We start from the raw sequence: 23,361 nt of genomic DNA, 5'->3' as shown, positions 1-23,361 counted from the left end.
TTTAACGGAATTCATTTGATGAAATTTCAGGAAGTATCCTTCCTTTGCATTGTTATTAATATGTAAAATGATTTTAGAAATTTTACACCATTCAAGCCCGCTTGCAATGGATACTGTTCAAATACCTTTCCAACTGGTACACGTTTTTACTTGCGATATAGGTACTATATATCAAGTTATGCATTCGTACACAAAAAAAAGTTGAGATAACATTTTTCTATGACATTACGATGGTAGAGAATGACAAAAAAGTGGGCAAATGTTAGTTTTAAGACAAGGTCTATCTTTTAATGAAATTTTTTTTTTCAAAATCATATTAACGGTACCTGCCATAGAACCGTTTTTTTTTTCAAATCTGAAACTGCTTATTCGATTTCAACGAAACTTTTTGTGAAGAAGCATTTATATAATTTAAATATAAACCAAAAATAAAATTTCCAAAAAAATAATTTTTGGATTTAAAAAAAAATTTGCAAAAAAGTGGAAAAATTTAAGCAACTTGAACTCTGAAAGCAAGTTCGTGCGACCCATTTTTTTATTTTGTATTCGATTAAAAGTTTTCGTTTTCTCAATGAACCTATTTCACCTGAACTTCACTTTATACAAATTTTTTTTGTTTTATTAATACATAGCTGTGTTTTATTTTCCTCGTGATCCAGATCAGATCGTTGTTTTTATTAGCTCTAAAACAAAAGCAGTATTTTGTTTTGTTATTCTTTCGCAAATAAATGCAATGATCTCATCTGGATCACGAGGGAATTAAAACATAGCTAATATTAATTTTAAAACAAATATTCTCCAAGTTTCTAATATAAAATAGTAAAAATAAATTCAGGTGTAATAAAGCTTTGTTCTGGAAAAATTATACGAGTTTTCCTGATTATCTTATTTCTATCTGCTTTGATTTATTTTTCTCTCCTAAAAGCCCACAGCAGCTGCAACCAAAATCAATTTTAGTTTTCAAACAAGTAGCAAGTAGGTACTAACTATCAAAATAATTTTTTTTTAAATTGAAATTTGGCGCGAGCCCCGAGCCCACGCCTACTTACATGGAGTTATATCGCTGGAGAGGAGAAATAACTTCTTTCAAAAGAAATAATAATTAGTTATAAACGATTTTTTCGAAAAGTTTAGGTATTACAGGAATTTTACAGATCGGTCGATAGTTACAAACTTCATTCTTACAACCTGATTTAAAAACTGGGTGAATGTAGGATAATTTCCAAGCATCAATGACTTAAAAATGACTGAGAGTGGACAAGCCAGAGCCTTTGCACAATTTTTTAACACTAATGGAACAATTCCATCCGCTCCTGGATGTTCGCTCAACATTCTCAATTCATCTTCAACTTCCTTAGAAGATATTTGTAATTCACGAATGCTTACTAAGTTTAAGTTAGAATCGGAGTTCTCAATGGTTGACGATACAGATGATTTGTACACTGAACGGAAAAAGTTTGCGAACAAATTACACCTTTTAAAGAGGTCACTAGATGTTTCACCATCGATATGAACTATGTTTGGAATACCAGCTGAGCTCTTCTTTTCATTTATTAATTTCCAAAAACATTTACTATTTTTTTTAGATTAGTCTTGTAACGAAACGTTACATATTCTCTCCACAACCCCCACCCCCGGACTATACACACCAGTCAACCATACCGCTCGGACTATAAACTCAGTCCACTACCATCACCTTCACTACCGAAATCGAATTTTGCAACTGTACGCCCGGACTATGAAATCCAAGCAACCGTACCACCCGGACTATAAGCGTACCAACCATCACCACACCATCAATAGCAACAACAACAACATCTTATATTTAAGAATTATTATAATGTGTAATTTTGTACTAGAATTAATGTTTAGTTTTTACAATTCACATTCAGTCTAAGTAAAAATATATGTAAGTAGAGGTGAAATTTCCGAAGAAAATCGAGAATCGTCAACCTTCGAATAATAAAGAAGTAGTTCTCCCGCCGCTACTAGAGTTGAATAGCAACTTGGTTATGGTGACCGTGGTTCAATTTTAATTAATTGTTCCTATTTTCAATAAAAGTTTTTAGTTTTAATAAATAACTCTTTCACCCTCGTTAGGAGGCTGTGCTTTAGGGACTTAATTACTTCCCACTCATTTTGAGCCTGGGCTTTCGCCGAGAGTTATAGGTAGCGCTCTATTCACCCTCGTTAGGAGGTGTGCTTGGAATATTCCCTATCACCTTGGGCCTGGGCTAATTCCCACTCAAGGCAGGGCTTTTCTAATCAGAGCATGTTAGGATATATTATTATGTAATAAATGAAGAAAAAAATATAATAAATAAAAAAAAATAAAAAAAAGAATAAATAATTGTAAATAAGAAAGTAGTTAGTTGATTAAAAGAATAAAGAACATTACTAATTGGAAAGAATTCGGTGTTTTCTCTCTAACTGAGTTTTTAAGATTGCTTTCCTCAGAACGAACCTTGGATTCCGGCGAGCTTACCTCAGCCCTTGAAAATTAAGCATCACAGTCTCCATATTCAAAACATAGAAAAAGTTGGGTGGAAGGGTGTTTTTTCGCGGACAAGAGGGAGGAGGTGAAGGTCAAAAACATACTGAAATAAATTGTTTGTGGAATATCATCATATGACACATGTTTTTAAGGTATTTTTTGATGCTGAATCTAATGACATAAAAATAAAGTCAATATGATTGCTCTAAGAAAAGTTATTGCCGATTAGAAACAAGGGTGCTTTTATTTTACTTCAACAGGTAAAATATAACAGGAGCCTATGTGAAGGAAAATTTTAGAGGAAGACAAACATGATTGTCAGAATTACTCAATGGGGATGGGTTTGGGTTGTGAATACCCACACTCAACTCGGTATCAACGAACACTAAGTCAAGGAATCATTGACCTATTATATATGGACTGCTAGTTGATTCTCGTTTCCATACAAAATTTTTGAAAATGTGGTTCAATGATTACTAGCGCCTGTGGAAGAAAGTGGTAAATAGAACTCAGTTAGCGTAGCGACATCTTCCGTCAGATGGCTTGAACTACCATTTTTGTACATAGAAACTATGGCCATCTACATATTTTTGTTATAAAAATGAGTAGCACCTGTCTTTTTTGAAGTCTACTTTTTGACGTTTTGGAAGAAAAGAATTCTTTCAGAAAAAAAAAGTATTTTAAAATGTTTGTTCGAAATAAAATATCGAGGTAAAATAATAATTGAATTGTGTTGGAAAATGTTTTTTATTTCAATTTATTATTAATCGAAATTATTAAAAAAAATTAAATGTTCCTTTTTCAATAATTTTCATTTTGTTTTTTTTTTTTTTTTCAGATGCAATCGTGGAATCGTTTTGGATGGAAGGACGTCAAAATGCCGTCGCCCGAACAGCCAAAAAGTTTTTGTGGTGTGGAGCCTGGAGCGAAAATCGGAGCTAATCATCAATTATCTTGGGTTCGGTGGTTGGCGATGGTTGTGTTATTCCACAGAAGTCGAATATAGAGAAAGTTCTTGTTAAAAAAGCTCATGGGGAAAATGGTAAGTTATTAAAAAAGTATTTATGATGAATTGAATCATCCATTTAGTTTTTACACAGATGAAACAGAAAAAATCGGAGACAAAGCTTACATCCTCAACAACGACACAGAAGAGCTCTTCGCATCCGATTCAGAAGATGAATTACCAACGCAATCGACAAAAACAGAAATTCCAAAAATGATGAGACTATCACATCTAATCAATGCGGACGAAAGCGATTACAATTCAACAACCAGTGACGAAGATGATGATTCACACCAAGGCTCTCCAATACCTGATGATGCAAATAGTATTCACCTTGTACCAATAGAAACTATATTCCTGCAAATCATAGCGTGGCTCCTTTCTTGCATGCACCTCATCTACAGTATTTTTATCCGAAGTCTTGGACTCTTTGGTTCGTGGAATTCAACTCAAATCCAATCCGGATTTCTTGATTCTTGAAATCAACTCATCTCGCTATGCCTACAATATGTCTTTAAAGGAAGTAAATTTCAATATCGTCAAAGCGGTATTCAGTTTAGATCCAATTAAAGAGGCAACAACAACAAATGTCTTAAGTGCCAACAATCAGGTATTGGGTCGCTTGGGTATGGTTGTTTCAAATAATATAAAAAGCGATGATACTATGTTGGATTGTTTGAAGGCAATTCAGGTAAGTCGTGTGTGAAGTTTTTGTATTCTTAAAAAAAGATTTTGACCTTTTTTTCTTTTTATTGCTTTTAAAACTTTTAGGAATACTGTGAAGAACAACCAGCTCTGAGAGCCAAGGTTGCCCAGATTATTCATTATCTCTATGATAAGGAATTTGTGTCTGAAGAAGCTATCCGCATGTGGCACAATGAGTTGGATGATGATTCAGAGTGGTTGAAAGCACCATTGCAGAAACTCATAGAATGGCTAGGTCAATCCAGCGAAGGCAGCAGTGAAGAAGAAAACGACGATTAAATACTTTTTCTTTTCTTCTTAACTTAATGATTCTTCAATAAAAAAAAAACTTTAAAAAACTGCCTCTTTGGGGATAGAAAAAAAATATGTTTAATTCAATAGAAAATTTGAATATACAACAAAAGTAAAATTAAATAGATTTTGGTTAGTTAAAGTAAAGTTAAAGTCAAAGTTGCATTGTGCTGCTGCACATTTATGCTCGGTGACATAGCCAATTGACCAATGCCAAGTCGAATATGGTGTAAATGGATTTGAACGTGTTTTTGAAACACTTCAACATTATCGCTATCCAACAGACCAGCTTTCACCTCTCCGGACGATGAAGAAGATGATGCAGCTGCTGCTGCATTTTTAATTTCTGCTTCTGAATTCATTTCTTTCAGTCGATTTAGTTTAGATTTCTTTATAGCAATTGCTCGCTTCAATCGAACAATGGTCTCTAATAGCTTCACTAGGAAGCCACCGATAGTATCACGTTCAATAACTGGATTCTTGAACGGACTGTCGTATTGCTGTTGGCCCAACAATGGATCACTGCGATTCAAAGAGTTTCGACTTCTTGTGGGAGTGTGTATGAGATTGCCATTTAGATAACGTGGTCGGAAGTCTTGCATGAGGGTCAACGGCAACATTTCAAAGAAGTTATCTGATACAATTTCAAAGTTGGGGATTGAGTGAGTGCTTAAGCCGAGCCGTTGCGATTAAGACACCCTATAAGTAGAGCTGAGGGAGTCGAATGCATCAACGCTACCACTACATCTTGAGGTACACGCAGACGAGCTGTTACTTTTGTACATTCGCACCTTTTGCCATTCGGGGCGTGTAAGTTGTCTTGTTTTCAGATTTGCAAACGATTCGTTAAGACAAATCTGGAAATCGTTCTCACCTTGAAAAAGAGGCTTATCTACAAATGAGTAGAACCATTCGAATATAACCCATTTTTGGGATTTGGGTAGCTTAAGCAAATTTCGTAAACGTAAACCGATTTGTTGTTCCATAAGCTTGTCGGCTGGTATCAGTGCATTTCGTGATGTTGATGCTGTCGGGGACGAAAAGTATTTGCTAGGAGAACGTTTTTCGGGAGGTGTTTGTTGCTTTTCTTCGTAACGCACATAACGTGTACCGCCGATTGTTTTTCTCTTTTTTAAAACTTTTGATGGAGTTTTAACTGGTGTGCTTGGTTGTTTTTGTGGTATGGTAATTTTGCGAGGCGATTGCTTAACACCAAGAGCTTTGTTATCATTTACCAGTTCATCGTCAAAGAATAGACGATTACGTTTTCGAACGCGAACGGGCATTCCACGAGCATTTAACATTTGAATTGGTTGTGAGGTTTGAGGTTTTGGAGGTGGCAAGGTACCGACACGATGTAGACCAAGTGTAGCTGGACTAAAGGCGGGCGGTTCAATGTGCTCATCGTCAGACATTGATGATTTAATCCGTATTATTGCCAATTTATTGGGATCTTTCATTTTATTCCAAAGAAATTCAAGAAATTTCTCTCCAAGGATATTCTAAGAAAAGAAAAAAGTTATATTTCTTTCTAACATTTCAGAGTATGGAACTTACCTTAAAACTACAAGAATAAAATACTAAAAATTGTACATGATGCGTGTTATGACTCCAGAGCATGAGAAAGTGTTTTGAGGTTTTTATCACCTTCATCTCCAATTAGTTCTTTCTTTGGATTGAATTGATCAAAGAATCAATACATCTTTTCCATACACATATCAAAAGTATGGGCGGTTGGATGGGTCATTGGTAGAATTTCACGAGTTTCTTGTGGCGTCGTTGTTGTGGTTCTTGTTGCATCTTCCATTTTAAACATTTCCTCGTCAATATCTTCATCATCATCCATGTCGTCTTCGTTTTCTTCCTCAAATTCAGCTTCTTCAATTTCACTTCGTGGTGCATTCACATCAAGAATGAGCAGTTTTTGAACCAACACCTGTATCAGGTGTTCAGTTAGAGCTGGTTGGTATTCCATTAGCCACAACACATTGTGTATATATCCAGCCACAACATGAGCAGGTTTCATTTTGCCCAAGGTTATTTTTGATGTTCCAATGATGTCCTCCTGGCATTGCCATCAAGAGTAACTTGCTGCAGCCGATGATCCAAGATGGGTACAACGACTATTCCTGCTCCTGGAATACCAGATGAATTGATGTCTCATCGTTTCACGTTTGATGTAAAACTCATCCCGTAATTCGGGTGTGGCTTATTCTGCATATTCGGTTTGGAGTTCTGCTGCCTTTGGAGAGTCCGATTTTCTTTTGAGAGGTTTAGAGGGTTCCTATTGAGTTGCTGCTGGTAAAACTGATTTGATTGTCCATTTTTGTTAAATTGTTTTCTGAAATGAAAGAATAGAACAAAAATTTAAATTATAAAACTTGGAATAAAACTCTGAAAAGAATATATTAATAGGTATATTTTTAATTTTTTGTTACCTTTTTATTCTTGGGAAACAAAATTCCTTTGACAATTTCTGCAAATAATTAAATTCTTGTTTTTTTTTTTTTTTGACAAGCAAAAGTCACAAAACTAGATGTCAAATTACTATTTCCCGCTGCCCTACCAAGCGGCGCCACCATAGCTTGAACCTAGTCCTGGCAGTCCATATATAATAGGTCAATGTTATGAAGATTTTCGTTAGGTAATGTTGAATTTCATAAGTTAATGAATTTTTTCGTTACTTAATTAAAACTTTGATAAAGTAAGGAATAATTTTTATTCTTTAAAATGAGTATGAAATTTTTCGTTAAGTGATGAATCTTTTCATTAAATTGAATTTTTTGGCACTAAAAAGGGAGAAAAAGTGTATGAAACGTTTTCATAAATTGATGAAGGTTTTCATATTACGACGTGTTATCACATTTTGTAGAGCTAGTCGCACTGATTACGAAACGGTATATCAAAAGTCCCTAACACCTCCAAAATCTGGAGTTAAGGGCAAAAAACGGTTTTTTTGGACCTTCACCCATTGAAAAAATTCTAGCTTCGTCAAATTTTTTCTCAAAACCTAGAAGGCATATACACATATATAGTTATCAGTGATAACTTATCACTGTTCGATAAGGAATCAATTGAGGCAGTTTTCTACATGGGTCAATTTTTTATTAAAATTCACAATCTGGACAAAAATAGTAATTAATGAGTTTTTTTTTTAAATTTTTGTTCTTCTATTTTTAACTTTGAAATCAAAAACAAATTGGTTTAAATATATTGATTTAAAAATTCGAATTAAATGTACAATTCTGCCTTTCGGAAATGGTATCACTTATTGTTTACCTCATACCGATCTTACCACTGGTGGGGGATCGATATAAGGAGAGAGAACTCGTTTACTTTGTACTAAAACTTATTCTACTTTATTGATTGAATCTTACTGCTATTTATACTACAATTTATGCTTAGTTTCATATAACTTCATTACAGATATTGCTTAACGGTATTTTGAAACATATTTCATTATTACATATTGCTTACTAATAATATATTTATTGCTTTTGGTTGACCTATAAACGACAGAAAAAGCGGAAGGCAAATCAAAACATCTTCCTCCTACCCGTAGTATGCCTTGTTGAATGAATGGATTTAGGTTGGCTATGTTGCTGGTACTGAGCCTTGTTCTTGTAGACATAGAGCCTTGTATTCTTCGTGTAATGTCTTTTGTGCTATCTTTATGATGTTGATAAGAGCGTCCTTTAGCTCAGTCGTGTTTAGTTTCGAAAGTTGTGTAATTTTCACTTCTAATGGTAATAAATTTCGCTTTTGTAATGCTCTTTTTTCTTCTTGTATTTCTTTGTCAGACTTTTTTGAAATTTTTCGAGCTTTTATTTTTTCTTTTATGACGTGAATGTATCTGGTACAGAGTGCTATTACCCTTATTAATCGGGTGAGTGATGAAAATCTTGCAATAATGTCGTCTTGTGGATAGAATTCTTCCTTGGTAATATGGTGTGACGTGATTTTTAGTTCCAGTTCTGTTCTTGGGTTTGAGATTGGTTGGAGTTTCAAAAGTTGCTTTGATTGTAGCCACACTGGTCCCTTCCACCAAATTGATGCTTCTTTTAGGAAACTTGGAGCTGTACCTCTTGATGCTAAGTCTGCAGGGTTATCTTCTGATTTAACGTGTCTCCATGAGTATCCTGTGTTTAATCTCTGGATTTCGTGTACTCTGTGTGAAACAAAAGTTTTCCATTTATTTGGAGTTGCGCTTACCCAAGCTAAGGCAACAGTTGAGTCGCACCATGCAAATGTCTCTATCTTCTCGATATCTAGATCTTTTTTAACTTTCCACAGCAAGTTTGCTAGTAAAACCGCTCCACATAATTCTAGTTTGGGTATAGTTAAAGGTTTCTTGCCATTTTGTTTCTTTTGTTTTGGTGCCACCCTTGTTTTGGAAGTTAATAAGGTTGTTGTAATCTTGTTATTTTTATCTATGATTGGGCACGTTCAAACAGCTATCGGATAGGCTATCTGGGATACCCGTATCTGGAATATCTCTTTGAACGAAAAGCTATCCAGATAGCTTGCCAAAGCAGCTACAAAAAAAATATGAAAATATTGAAAAGAGGAAATTGTTTCTTTTGACCAAATTCCTGTTTTTTTATTGTTGCATAGTACTTGTACAATCGATTTAACTTTAATTCTTGCAAATTTATTTTATTTTCAATCTGATTAATAGCGCGAATAGAAATCAAAATAAAAAATAGCCAAATATTTATCAGCTGATCACTCGAATGCCTGAGGTATACCAAAAATTCTCGGATACCTTCAGATTATTTTTTGACAGAAAATGGTTCGTTTCTTTGCTAATTTTTAACACTGTTTACATTAACAAAAAGCTATCCGATAGCTTTATGTTAACTGTTTGAACGTGCCCATTCTCATGTATACGTTTGCGCCATATGCTCTTTCAGATGCATCGCAAAAACCATGAATTTCAATCTTGTTGACAGTACGTGAGTATTTCGTCCATCTTTCTATTTTGATAGAATATCTCTTTTTTAATTGATTTTAAGTTCTTATTGTGCTTTCAGCTTTGTTATGATTGAGTTAAGTTAGAAAAATCGTTGAACTAAAATCAAAAGAATTATGAGTTTTAATATTTAACTTATAATAGGTGTGTTTTTTTGTTTATCTATATAGATTTTGTGCAAAAAAACGACATCGAGATTTTTGAAATCCATGCAAACATTTGGCACCACTGTACATATACTTTGGCAGCTGTCTGTCAAAAATGTTGCTTTTGTTTTTTTTTTTATTTAAACTCCGAAGTGGGAAGGCCATTACATCCATGTTGGATGCAAACAAAAATTTTCATATGGCCATGGCATCCATGTTGGATATAAAAAATTTTTTTTTTCACAAAAAACCAAAAAAGATCTGTATTGTGACTTGGGAAATAGCTTTCCACGCCATCTACCACTTGTAGCGACAACCCGAAAATGATATAGATTTTTTTTTCGATTTGCAGTTCAATGTAGTTTCCATAAGAAAAAAACAAAAAAGACCTCGAAAGACATTTATTTTACGAATTAATTTTATATGAACGAGTATCAATTTTATGATTGTAAAATGATAATAATATGTGTTTATATCTAAATCAGGTTTAAAATATATCAAAAAGAATAATAATTCCTATTTAATTTGTCTCCAAAAAGAGAAGCAAATCGCAGGAAAACAACAACAAATACTACAAAAAATATAGAAACTATTTTGGTTTAATTTTCTTTCAAGATTGTTGAAAATAAAAAAAAATGCTTACCTACTATTATTTGTGAAAAAGTGAAACAAATAAAAGAATAATTTAATAATTTTTATATTTTTTATAGTATTTTTTGTTGTTTTCAGGCGATTCGCTTGCACTTTTTAAATACAAATTACACAGGTATTATTATACTTTTTGATATATTTTAAACCTGATTTAGATATAAACACATATTATTATCATTTTGCAATCATAAAATTGATACTCGTACATATAAAATTAATTCGTAAAATAAATGTTTTTCGAGGTCTTTTTTATTTTTTTCTTATGGAAATTACATTGAGCGGCAAATCCGAAAATAATCTATATAACTTTCGGGGTTCCGTCGCTATCCACTAGGTGCCGTGATGCCAAGTGTCAATATTCTTAGCTACATTTTAAGACCATGACCATTAACATTAGTTGCGTCGTTCTTGTGTTATAAGCGTTTGAAGGTAGCCATATTGAATTTTTTTTCGATTTTCTTAAAATCAAATGTGAAAACTTTTTTATTTTTATTTCTAATTTTTCGAAAAAACTTTGGTAATTTTATATACATATCTGTTCAACAATCTTATCAGGATCCATTTAAGACTTTTATCTGAAAAGTGCATTGCGTACATCTCGAGATATTAACATTTCAATGCAACCATGTCAAACAAATTTTTGATTATTTTTTTCTATGAGAGTTTTTTTCAAACCTCGTTTTCTCCGCTTTTTTTTTTGTTAATATTTTCAGATATTTCTATATGAACACAACAATTAAACTACCTTGGCACTACTGTTTTTATCGAGAGAAAGTAAAATCTGGATAATTATCTGGATTTTTCAAAAATCTATACAGATAAAGTTTTTGTTGTATTTAACACGTAAATTGTTTTGATTTCAAAAATCTCGATGTCGTTTTTTTGCACAAAATCTATATAGATAAACAAAAAAACACACCTAATAATATATGTTTAAATTGTTTTTTAATTGGTTTTAATTTTATGTTTCAGTTAAAATTTCAGTGAAACACAATTTTGAAGAGTTTTTTATTTTTTCTGTTTTATTTTCGGGATTTTGGCCTTTCTGGATTTTGGGTTTTCGGGATTTTGGTTTTTCGGGATTCTGGGTTTTCGGGATTCCGGGTTTTCGGGATTCTGGGTTTTCGGGATTTTGGGTTTTCGGGATTCTGGGTTTTCGGGATTTTGAGTTTTCGGGATTTTGGGTTTTCGGGATTTAGGGTTTTCTGGATTTTGGTCTTTCTGGATTTTAGATTTCGGGATTCCGTCCGTCTCCCGTTCCATCCAAATGGCTTGCATCAGTAATTTTGCTCGTAGAACGATCGGTGCGATCCACCCTAGTGGATCGAATATTCGGGCTATTTCTGATAACACATTCCTCTTTGTCCAGGTGGAATTTGCTTCATACGGCTTGACTTCGAATGAGAAGTAGTCCTTTGATGGATGCCACTGAATGCCAAGTGTTTTGACGTATTCTTCTTTATCTAATTCGAGGCTCTTTATGGAATTTACTTCTTTTTCCAGTAACCTATTGATATTACTATTCCACTTATGTAACTGGAACCCACCAGTTTTGAGGAGATTCGTGAGTTGTTTTTTCTGTTCTCTTACTTCTTCAATTGAGTCTCCACCTGACATGACATCGTCCACATAGAAATCTGTTAATAGACTTTGAGCGGCTTGCGGATAATTCTTCCCTTCATCTTCTGCCAGTTGTTTCAGTGATCTTATAGCTAGATATGGTGCTGATGCTGTTCCATAAGTGACAGTGTTTAGTTCATATTCCATGATTTCTTCATTTGGGGAGTTTCTCCATAAGATACGTTGGTATTTACGATCTGGGATGTCGATTAAGATTTGTCGGTACATCTTCTGAATGTCAGCTGAGAATACAATTCTATGCTTTCGCCACCGTATGAGAATTGAAGTCAGGTCTTCTTGGATTTTGGGCCCTGTATGCATTAGTTGGTTAAACCTTTTTTCTGTTGCAGATTTCGCTGAGGCATCAAATACTACCCTTAGTTTTGTCGTTGAGCTGTTCGGGTTACTAACAGCGTGGTGTGGTAGATAGTATGCCCCTTGTTCATTGCCTGTTATGCATTTGCTCATATGTCCTAACTCAATATACTCCTTCATAAACGTTTTGTAGTCTTCGGCTAATTTTTGATTTTTTGCAAAGATTTTTTCCATGTGAAGTAATCTTGCAATCGCTCTCTTCTTTGATTGATTGTTTGAAAGTTCTGGTTGAACTTCGAACGGTATCCTTACAATGTACCTTCCTTCATCGTTTCGAGATACAGTCTGCTGGTAATAGTCTTCGCATTTATTTGTTTGGCTTTCTTGTGTTTCATTTCTTAGGTCTTCAGTATTCCAAAACTTGCTTATTCGATTGTCTAAGTCAGTTAATGTGATATGACACGATAATTGTTGAGTGTTGTTGCCAGTATTTCCAGATATAACCCACCCAAAGATGGTTTGTTGGGCTATAGGTGAGCCTGGCTTTCCCTTGATGACTCCTTCCTGGAGTATTTCGGCAATCACTTCTGCACCCACGATCATGTCGATTTTGCCTGGAATGTTGTATGTAGGATCAGCTAGTATTAATTTTTGTAGGTGTTCCCACTCTGTTTTTATATGTGTAGATGGGAGTGTTTTTGTGACATTTTTTAGGACATATGCAGTGGTACAGATGTTTGGATTGTTGCTTAGAGTGATGTTCACTTTATATTTTACTGTTGATACCTCGTGTGAGCCAAGTCCGGATACTGTTGCATCAACCTTTGTTTTTTGTAGTTGTAGTTTGTTTGCTACATCTTCGGTGATAAACGATGCTTGAGAGCCTTGGTCTATTAACGCTCTGACACATTGTATGTTATTGTTTGGTCCATTTATTTTGATAACAGCTGTTGCTAGGAGAACACTACTGCCTGTTGTGCAGTTGTGGGACTGCACTCTCCCGGATTGGGTTGTTCGTTCAACAGCCATTGATCGTCTCGGATTTTCTGGATTTTGGTCGAAGTGCACCGAAGTATGGTGCTTCTTATTACATTTTTGTTTGGGTGAAGTGTCCTGGTCTTAGACAGTTTATACAAAGTTTATTTTCTTTTGCATATTCATTTCTCTGGTATATTCCCTTCTGCAAAAATGTTCTGCATGTGTAGAGTGGATGATCGCCTTTACACAACTCGCATTTGATGGTGTTCAATGTTGCATGGTAATGGTAAGTTCTTGAAGAGGGAGTTCGGGCTTGGTTTGTTGATTTCTGTTTTCCTTCCTTACGATCAGCATTCATTGTTTCCATTGATTGGAATCTTTTTTCATTGAATTGTAGTAGTGGTTCTAATTCTTGGATCTCACGAGGTTTTAACAAAGCTTGTTCGTATAGTTGTTGTGATTCCTTGTCTAGTTTTTGGAGAAGGTGTATGCAACCAATGTTCCCCAATTTTGAGTATCTATACTCAAATTTTTTATTCCAGATAGGCACTCTTGTGTTGTATCTAGGATCTTTTTCAATGAGTTAGCAGATTCTGTTGAGATTGGTGATTGGTACATTAACTTTTGAATATATGTCGTAAAGATCAGTCTCTTGTTATCGTATCGTTGTTCGATCAACTTCCAGGCTGTTGTATAATTATCATCTGTGACTTGAAGGTGTTTAATGATGTTGCCTGGTTCTTCAGTTAGATGGGTCTTAAGGTACTGTATTTTCTGGATATTGTTTAGTGATTTGTTGTTATGTACCAATGTCTTGAACAGATCATGGAACGATGGCCAAGAATCATAGCGTCCATTGTATGTTGGAATGTTGATTCTTTCTAGCTTGACCTCGTTATTGCTGCTTCCCTGTTTGGCGGTTTTGTTTGTTCTTTCTTTTGTTTCGACTGAGATGTCGTGGTAGGTAGGTAGGTAGGTAGAGATGGCGGTCAAGGCAAACCATGTTTGATTGACCCAATTAGCGCAGGATGCGCCGTTTTGATACCAAAACTTATGAAACCTGTGAGTGATAATTGGATTTATTTGAAATATATTTTTTAATTGGTTTTTAAAAAAGGGAAAAACAAGTGTTAGGCAGTCCTAAATCCACTTTGTTGCATTTAGGAACGAGATCAAGTCTTTGATCTTTGATTCTGAGATGTTATCTATGACATTAAAGAATTCGCTCCCCAGAGAGAGTGCTCTATTCCTAGCAAGGGCGGGACATTGACATAGGAAATGGTAGACCGTTTCTTTTTCTTGCTGGTCCAAGCAGCTGCGACAGTAGGTATTGTGCGGTATACCCAACTTTGCTGCATGTTCCCCTATCGGCCAATGTCCTGTACACACCGCAACGATTCTGCTAATATCTTTTCTGGGTCTAGAGATTAGGTCATATGTTTTGGATTTATTATAGGTGGGCCAGATTTTTCTGGATATGACGCAGCTAGTCAAGTTGTGCCACCTATTGTTAGCTTTTGTTAGGTATTTTAAGAAGATATCGCCCTTCATGACTCCTATGGGAATGTTGACTATTTCTGCTAGTGACTCATGAAGGGCTGATCCTTGCCTGGCCAGTTCATCCGCCTTTTCATTGCCTTCAAAACCACTGTGACCTGGGATCCAGATGAGAGTGATTGTGAGGCTTTCACTCAGCAATGAGAGTTCCTCTCTGCACTGCTGAACCAATTTGGAGGATGTCGTGACCGAAGCAATTGCTTTTATAGCTGCCTGACTATCTGTTAGTATAGCTATATTTTGGTTTTGATTTGGATATACTCTAAGTAATTTGCAAGCTTCTTTAATTGCCAGCAATTCCGCTTGGAATACACTTGCAAAGTTTGGTAGTCGAAAGGATTTTGAGATATTGAGGGATTCATAGTAGACACCCGAACCGACCCCACAGTCCATTTTTGAGCCATCAGTGAAAATGCAGGTGTCGAAGCCTCTCGTCACAATGCCCTCTTCCCAGTCTGATCTCGACGGGAAGCTGACCTTGCAATTCATTACAGTATTCAAAATAGGGGTGCAGTAGTCCGTGGGTGTCAGAAGCATATCCGATGGTATTAAATTTGTTGTGTCACTGTGACCAAAAGATTTTGCCTTCCAACTACCTGTTTCTTTTAGCCTTAAAACGCTACAAGAGACCTGGTATTTGATATGAAGGTCTATGGGTAAGAGGTGCAAGAGAACGTTTAGAGCCTCCGTGGGGCACGACCGGAGGGCTCCAGTCGTCCCTACGCTTGCTGTTCTCTGGATTTTCTTAAGTTTGTTGATGTTATAAGCTTTACTGAGTGCAGGCCACCAAACAATGGCGCCGTAGGTAAGAATGGGTCGTACAACCGCTGTGTAAGTCCATAGAATCATTTTTGATTTAAGACCCCATTTTTTCCCAAAGGTTTTACTGCAGGCATAGAAAGCAATGCTCGCTTTTCTAACCCGCTCTTCTATATTAAGCTTCCAGCTCAGTTTAGTGTCCAAAATTACACCTAAATATTTGGCGCTAGAAGAAAGTGATAAGATTTGGCCGTTGAGCTGAGGTAGAGGGAAGACAGGGATTTTGGTTTTAGTTGTAAAAAGCATCAGTTCCGTTTTACTTTGATTAACTCCTAGGCCACAGCTTGTAGCCCAGTTGCTAACTTTTCTCAAAGCCGTGTCTGTCATTTCACTGATCACAGGTAAAAACTTTCCTGATACAAGTACAACCAGATCATCCGCATATGCCACTGCCTTCACTCCACTTCTCTCAAGCTTCACGAGGATATTGTTCATGACAAGGAGCCATAACAGTGGGGAAAGAACGCCACCCTGAGGCGTACCCCTATTAACGCATTTAAAACAGTTAGAATTTCCTAAGCTTGCTTGAATTCTTCTCTCTTTTAGCATTGAAATAATCCAACTTCTGATATAGTCTTCTACTTCAAAAGTCACTAGGGCTTCGAGAATAGATTCGGTTAGGACATTGTTAAAAGCTCCCTCTACATCCAAGAAGGTAGCTAGGGTATATTCTTTAAAGTGTAACGAGTTCTCAATTGTTCGAACGACTTCATGGAGGGCTGTTTCCGTAGATTTGCCCCTCATATAAGCGTGCTGCGAACTGGCTAGAGGACATCTTTTAAAAATGTCTCTAATATGAGTTTCTAAGATTCGTTCTAAGGATTTAAGTAAGAAAGATGTTAAACTTATTGGCCGGAAATCCTTCGCGGATTCATGTCCTCTTTTGCCCACTTTGGGTATGAAAACCACGCTAACTTGTCTCCAAGACTTGGGCACATGATTAAGAAGAAGGCAGCCTTTAAAGATTTTTTCAAGCCATGGAACTGCTATCTCTTGCTGATTTTGCAGCATAATGGGCAGAATACCATCAGGGCCTGGGGATTTGTACGGAGAGAAAGTGTTAATAGCCCAAGCTATATTTTCTTTTGTTATCAGGAGGTTTACTTGCTCAGTCGTAACTGATAGCAAAGTGGGATTTATGTTCACTTCAGAGGTGCTATCAACGCACCCCGGAAAATGAGTAGTCATTAATAATTCTAAGGATTCAGCTGGAGATATTGTCCAGGATCCGTCAGACTTTTTAAGAAACGAGGGATTTGAGTGTTCCCTCGATAAAACCTTGCTAAGCCTGGCAGAATCCTTAATATCTTCTATGGAGTGACAGTATTCCTCCCAGCTTTCCTTTTTGGCTGATGCTATGCTACGCTTGTAGACTCTTAAGCAATCTTTATAGGGTTCATAGAATTTGTGTTTATGGCAGATGTTGAAGATTGTTCTAGTCATTTTCCTCAGATTAGACAGGTCTTCGTTCCACCAAGGGGGAAATATTTTGCTACTATGTCTCACCGGACAAGAGACTTTAAAGGCAGTGATCATTGCTCGTTCAAAGGTCATTACCTTTGATTCGAGCTCATCCACCGAATCTGTATTTATATTGGGTATATTGCGTAACTTTGCACTAAAAACTTGACCGAAATTCTTCCAGTCAGTTCTTTTGGGATTTCTATAAGGGGGTGGGATTTTGGTTTCAAACTTAAGTTGGAACAGAATCCAACTATGGTCTGAAAAGGATTTTAAAGGGGATACTCTCCAATTTTCAACCTGCAAATTGAAGTTGCTATTTGTAATAGTGATGTCTAGTACATCCTCCCATCCTTCATAGTTCCTTGAACTAGGAAACGTGAATGTTGGAGTAGTACCTCTATTGCAAAGAGTTAGGTTATTTTCAATGATATAATCAAATAAAGACTCACCTCGTTCATTGATCTCAGAACTACCCCAAAGAGTATGACGTGCATTTGCGTCACACCCGATGAGTAGGCTTGTCTTCATTGTACTGGCTTGAGTTGTCAGCCTACGTACTTCCTCCGGCGGTGACTGCTGGTCATGTGCCATGTACGCAGATGCCAAAAGTAGTCCATCAGTATTTGAACCCTCTAATTTGACAACGGTCAAATCAGAGGTGCTAAGATTGGGACACAAAAAAGCTTTTAAGTGTTTTTTAGCTAAAATACATGTTCTTGGCTTACCTTGGCTCGAACTGACGGGCTTGTAAAAAAGGTCATATTGGCTGTCTTGGAGACCTCTCACTCGGAGGCCATTAATCCAGGGCTCTTGTATGATGCCCACATCAAAGTTTTCCTCCCTTAGAAAAACTCTCAGGTTATCTGAAGCACATTTAGAGTGCTTCAGATTAACCTGAACGACGTGCAGCATGTTTTTAATTTATATCGGATTCTGCATCATCAGTTACCAGCCTCTCGCCGGAGAACCCTGCCTCTTTGGGGGTATCGTCATCCTCGACGATATCCTCAACTAGGTTAGGGTCCGCTTCCTGACTTTGCAGAATCTTTATTTTGGCATTCCTAATGCCAAAGCGGAGTTTAAAGTCGGCTTTTTCGAGAGCCCCACGACTAACCTCGCAGATCCTCAGAAGGTAAGACGCGCTGTTCTTTTGCGGCTCTTCAGTCTTAATGACTGCCCAGTCATGCATCGGAATCAGCGGGTTTAACCTCTGAAGACTGCGGATCAGCTCCGTTCCACTTGGCTTGATACTCATGAGGGGCAGCCAAATGCGAGCCAGTGGTTGTTTAGGAATCTCCTTAGCTGGGATAAGCTTGAGCTTCAAACCATCCCATTTAGTGCTGATCTCATCAACACTTTTACTAAGGAAATCCCTAGAAAACCCATCCTCGCACTTAATTACCCTGTATCCCCTGAGCATCTCACCAGAGTCGAAACTAGGGTAGGGACCCTCATTTGCCGATAGGGTGTAGAGGAAGACCATCTCAGAGAGTTTGGCCTCGATGGAGTTCCACACTGACATCAGACCTTTGTTGTCAGTGGAGAGCTCATCTACAATCGCCACTTGAAGATCGTCCCTGACGATCTCACTTAAAGTGCGCGATTGCGCCGCTCCCTGAGGTGGCCCTTTCTTTTTGGTGCCGCCGGTTTTAGCTTTCTTTTGAGGAGGGTTACCCTCCTCAAGAGATCTATTTCTCTTGGCGGTCTTTTCGGGATGAACAAAAAGATTGTTGTACTCTTCAACAATTTTTTCGTACCTGATTTTATCAGCGGCATCTTTTTCGTGTGGAGTTCCAGCTTCCTTATTTTTAGCAATCTTGCTAAGAAAGAAGGTAGCCCTCTTGAAGTCCACTCTACGATGCAAACTCGCTGTTTTGAGGTTTTTGTCGGTAGCACTGCTACCCGACGGATTTGTTTGGGCTTTATATGGTCGAGGCACAGAGGTACTACTTGTACTAGCTGTGCTTCCGGGGTGTGGAGGTTGCTTAGGAGCGCTAGCACTTCTAGCAGTCTCCGAGCTATCCACAATGGTCTCTTGGCTCGATGCCAAGAGTTCATCCTCCAATTCGGATGTTGTTACGTCTGTCTTGTCTTCGTCCATTTTAAAAAGATTTGAAAATAAATTAAGGTCCCACGAGTAGGTCGGAAAGAAAAGGTCAACCCCGGCAGAGCCGATTACCGGGGCAAGGCAAAAATTATGACGGATCCTGCCAAGGCATCCGAAAGAGCTCGTTCACGACTGGTTTATCCCCCAGCCTTCCATTTCTTCGGCACGGATTATGTGCACGCTCACCCCACCACTGAAAATTAGGAACCTTGTATCGATGGTAAAATTGCATTTCTGATTATTTAACTATTGAGGAGTTAAGAACAATACAGCTATGCAACCTGACCTTAGCTGATCACCATCTTGCCAAAAACGTACAAGATAAAACTGTGGTGATCATTACCGCCCGGCACCCACTAGGAGGGTTTGATACACGGATTTTTGCCGGGCAGAGAGAGAGAGATGTCGTGGTACATTGTCTCAATTTCAGCGTATTTATCTTCCTTAAGATAGTTAGATTAGTCTGGAGAATTGGCGTTTGCTATTATGTCATCGTGAGTTAGCATGATGTCTCTCCAATACTGCTCTAGTGTATTAAGATATTGTTCGCATGCTAGATTTGAGAGTGATTCAGATAACCCTTCCTTCAGCTTATTGAACGACCGTACAAACATGGCTATTTTATTTTCCTGCCGTTTGTAGCGTTGCTGTTGCTGAGAAGTCAGGTCTTTATTTGCAGTTATGTCTTTGTTAGTATCTTCATTGTCTTTGTTAGTATCTTCATTGTTTATTCTTTGGTGTTCATTTTCGATTAGTTTGAGCATTTCTTCGTAAATGTTGTTGATTTCTTCAAAATAATTATCTTCTTTGTATTTCTCGTTTTCGTCTTCGTATGTTTCGTCAATCACTGTTTCGTTCATAACGAATTTTTCCCATTGTTCCTTCAATGCCTGACGTTGCTTTGTCAGGTACTCTCGGGTGATTCGTATCTTTGAAGTTTTCTTGAAGTTCTTTAGATGATTTCTGATCACCTCTCCAGTTTCTTTTTGTTTTTGTATTAGTTTTTCCATTTTCCCGGATAATCGATTGCTTATTAACTTTCTTGGATTTTACTTACTTCTGTTTGAGGGTATGGTGTTGTGTTGTTGATATTTGGTTTTCTTCTTGGCCTTCTTGGGTTGACTTGCTGATGATTGACTGTGCTTGGATTTGCTTAGTATCCTTGAATTTGTTTGTTTGGTTGATATTTCTTCTTGGCCTTCTTGGGTTGACTTGCTGATGATTGACTGCTTGGATTTGCTTAGTATCCTTGAATTTACTTGTTTGGTTGAGCCCCCAAAAATGTTTACCTCATACCGATCTTACCACTGGTGGGGGATCGATATAAGGAGAGAAAACTCGTTTACTTTGTACTAAAACTTATTCTGCTTTATTGATTGAATCTTACTGCTATTTATACTACAATTTATGCTTAGTTTCATATAACTTCATTACAGATATTGCTTAACGGTATTTTGAAACATATTTCATTATTACATATTGCTTACTAATAATATATTTATTGCTTTTGGTTGACCTATAAACGACAGAAAAAGCGGAAGGCAAATCAAAACATAAATAATAAACAAAATTAAAACTATTGATGACACTGCGCTTTAATATAACACAATATTATAATCAAGGTATTTTGTTGTGACTCAGCATACTGAGACTGCTATGATTGCCGTGGGAATTTGGTGTTGGGTTTTGTTGGTGTTCCTGTTGATACTTTCAACACTTATAACTGTAAGGGTGCCGTTGTTTTTTAGATTTTTTTTTAGAAAATTAAGCCTCAATCCTAAAGGGAGGGAAATAGACCCCCTCCCATAGTAAAAAATGATTGTATTGAACTTCTCCACAAAAAATCGTTATCAAATCCTGGCGTCCAAACGTTGGAATTTCTGTGCCTGGGTTGAAATCTTAAAATTTTTTTTCTAAGCCAATTTTGAACTGATTTTCATAAAAAATACCTCGTTTCATTTTTAAATGAATATTATATATTTTTAAAACAGCATGTTGTTTTGAAAACATATACTTTAAATTGATGTCGAAGTTGGGAAAATGACAAAAAAAAATGGAATTTTTGAATCTTGACAGCTTATAAATTCTAGATGGCTTAACTGAATCACATGTTTTATAAAATTTTGAAAAGGTATAATTATCTTCTATCACTACTATACTACTACTACTATAAAAAAATCAATGGGTGAAGGTCCAAAAAACCGTTTTTTTGCCCTTATGTAACTCCAGATTTTGGGGTGTTAAGGACTTTTTAAATACCGTTTCGTAATCAGTGCGACTAGTTCTACAAAACGTGATAGGGTTCCGCTCGCATATATTTTAAGTGTTACACAGTGTAATTACATATTTTCGTTGAGGCAACGAAAGTTTCGTTGGGCCAACGAAAATGTAGTGTATGAAACGATTTTCGTAATTTTACGAAATTTATTATTTTCAGTGCTGAAACGTAATTTAAAGAGAATGTATATAAGCTCTACCATAGATGTTCTTACAGGACACTGTCTAATAGGTAGACACGCAAAAAGAATGGGCGTGTTCTCTAATGATTCCTGCAGAAGTTCCGTGCATGAATTTCATTCAATTCAATTAAGTTTATTGAACTTGTTATTTACAATTGACTTAAAATTAACTTATTTCTAAGATACATTGATTGGGAAACCTACTCTATCTCCAAAAAATAAAATCTCAATCGGATAAAATCTCCAGAAAATTTTTGACCCCATGGACAAAATCTCCATGGGGAAAGGCATCCAATGGACAAAATCTCCAATAAATAATTTTTTCTCCCATTTTCTCCAAATCCCCAAAAATCTCCAACAAGCAAAAACAAAAACGTAATAAAATGATAAAAAAACACTGTTAGTCAAAGTAAAATCAGAACTAAACACGACAATTTTAAAATCATAAAGGTTCTTCTTTTAAAACGGAATAGAAAAAATAAATTGTGTAAACAACCGTGACTTGAACCTTCCTTGTTTGACCTACCATTCGTGTGCCTTAACAATGATTCTAATATACTGGAAGGATACAGCGAGTTGAACTAAGCATAATCTTTTGAGGCAAGTTATCACAGCATACAAATATGAGTAAAAATAGGTTTTTCCAAAATGAAGATGCGCAAGTTGTGTATCAAGCAATCAAATCGCGCGCGCGATTACAACTTGCTTGATACACAACTTGCGCATCTGAAATTTTGGGATTTTCGCTCGGAGATTTTTTTTTTGAGATTTTTTCCTGGAGATTTTGTCTATACCCAGGTTTGTCTTGGGGATTTTGGCTTTGGATATTTTCTCTTTGGGATTATGGGTTTTGGTCATTCATCACCAACCCACATTGATTGATACAAAATTTTGTTTGCACAGAGGGGGCCTAACCTTATACAATGACTAAGTTATAAAATATAAATAAATATAATACATGGATAAACCTAACTTAAAAAGTCTGCTGACTAGGTTGTCCTCGGGGTGTTCAGACCAGGATGTCCAGTTGTGGGGTTGGTTGAGTTGGGTTGGTTTGGTTGGCGTTTAGCCACGATAGTATGCCGACTGGGTGTCTGCGTAAAAGTTAACTGCTTCTTCGTTGTCCATTAAAATTATGTGTTCATCCAGTATATCCAAAGGCAAAGGTACCTAGGTTCCGGATGTCGTTGTTGGGCTATCATTCTTCTCATCAGCTGATTGGGGTGGTTGGCGATATTTCCTACAAGTATCTTCGCCGATTGCAGTAGATACTTGTCCAGTGGTATGATTTTTGCTTCCTCGTAGAGTCGCTTGTTGCTGTAGTATTTTTGTCGCTGTCGATCGAAGTAAAGTCCGGTGCACATCCTCAGTATTTTTCTCTCGAACATTTGTTGTTCCTTCATGGCTGTGTTGGCGCTGCGTTTGGCTGGCAATCTAGTTCCATCTGGAAGTGTCAATGTGATGCTTCTACAGCTTCCAGCCGATCGACTGCGACTGCCTCTTTTTCCTGATCGTCTAAGGCACAACAGTTTCGACTTGGATGAGTTGATCCGGATACCCCATTAACTGTAGAACTCATGCAGTTTCCGAATGTGAGCTTCGACTTTCCTGGCAGCTATGGTTGGCGAGATGGACTTGCAGTATGTGAGTGAATCGTCCGCGTAAAGCAGGTTCTCGCATTCACTTGCAGGCGGTTGGTCTGATGTCAGGATGCTGTATAGAAAGGGGCCAAGTTTGGATCCTTGAGCAACTCCAGCTCGAATGACTTTCATTGGTG

General features: G+C 36.8%; 2 protein-coding genes and 1 pseudogene across 2 annotated transcripts; 1 reads left to right on the top strand and 2 right to left on the bottom strand.

Annotated features, from left to right (window-relative positions):
• Positions 1-2,932: 2,932 nt before the first annotated feature.
• On the top strand, positions 2,933-4,484 carry LOC129912131 (translation initiation factor eIF-2B subunit epsilon-like). The gene is made up of 5 exons (XM_055990260.1): positions 2,933-3,205; positions 3,333-3,536; positions 3,595-3,825; positions 3,905-4,191; positions 4,272-4,484. Exons 3-5 carry the CDS (start codon positions 3,714-3,716, stop codon positions 4,482-4,484), a joined length of 612 nt encoding a protein of 203 aa, XP_055846235.1. The 5' UTR covers positions 2,933-3,205; positions 3,333-3,536; positions 3,595-3,713.
• Positions 4,485-4,633: 149 nt separating this feature from the next.
• On the bottom strand, positions 4,634-7,067 carry LOC129912130 (protein lin-9 homolog; annotated as a pseudogene).
• A 10,867-nt stretch (positions 7,068-17,934) lies between these two features.
• Positions 17,935-19,119, bottom strand: LOC129909459 (uncharacterized). Its single transcript, XM_055986539.1, has one exon. It carries the CDS (start codon positions 19,117-19,119, stop codon positions 17,935-17,937), a length of 1,185 nt encoding a protein of 394 aa, XP_055842514.1.
• Between the last annotated feature and the right edge of the window lie 4,242 nt (positions 19,120-23,361).

Source organism: Episyrphus balteatus, chromosome 2 (assembly GCF_945859705.1).
Source record: "Episyrphus balteatus chromosome 2, idEpiBalt1.1, whole genome shotgun sequence".
Lineage (NCBI taxonomy): Eukaryota > Metazoa > Arthropoda > Insecta > Diptera > Syrphidae > Episyrphus > Episyrphus balteatus.
This window is presented reverse-complemented; position numbering and strand designations above follow the sequence as displayed.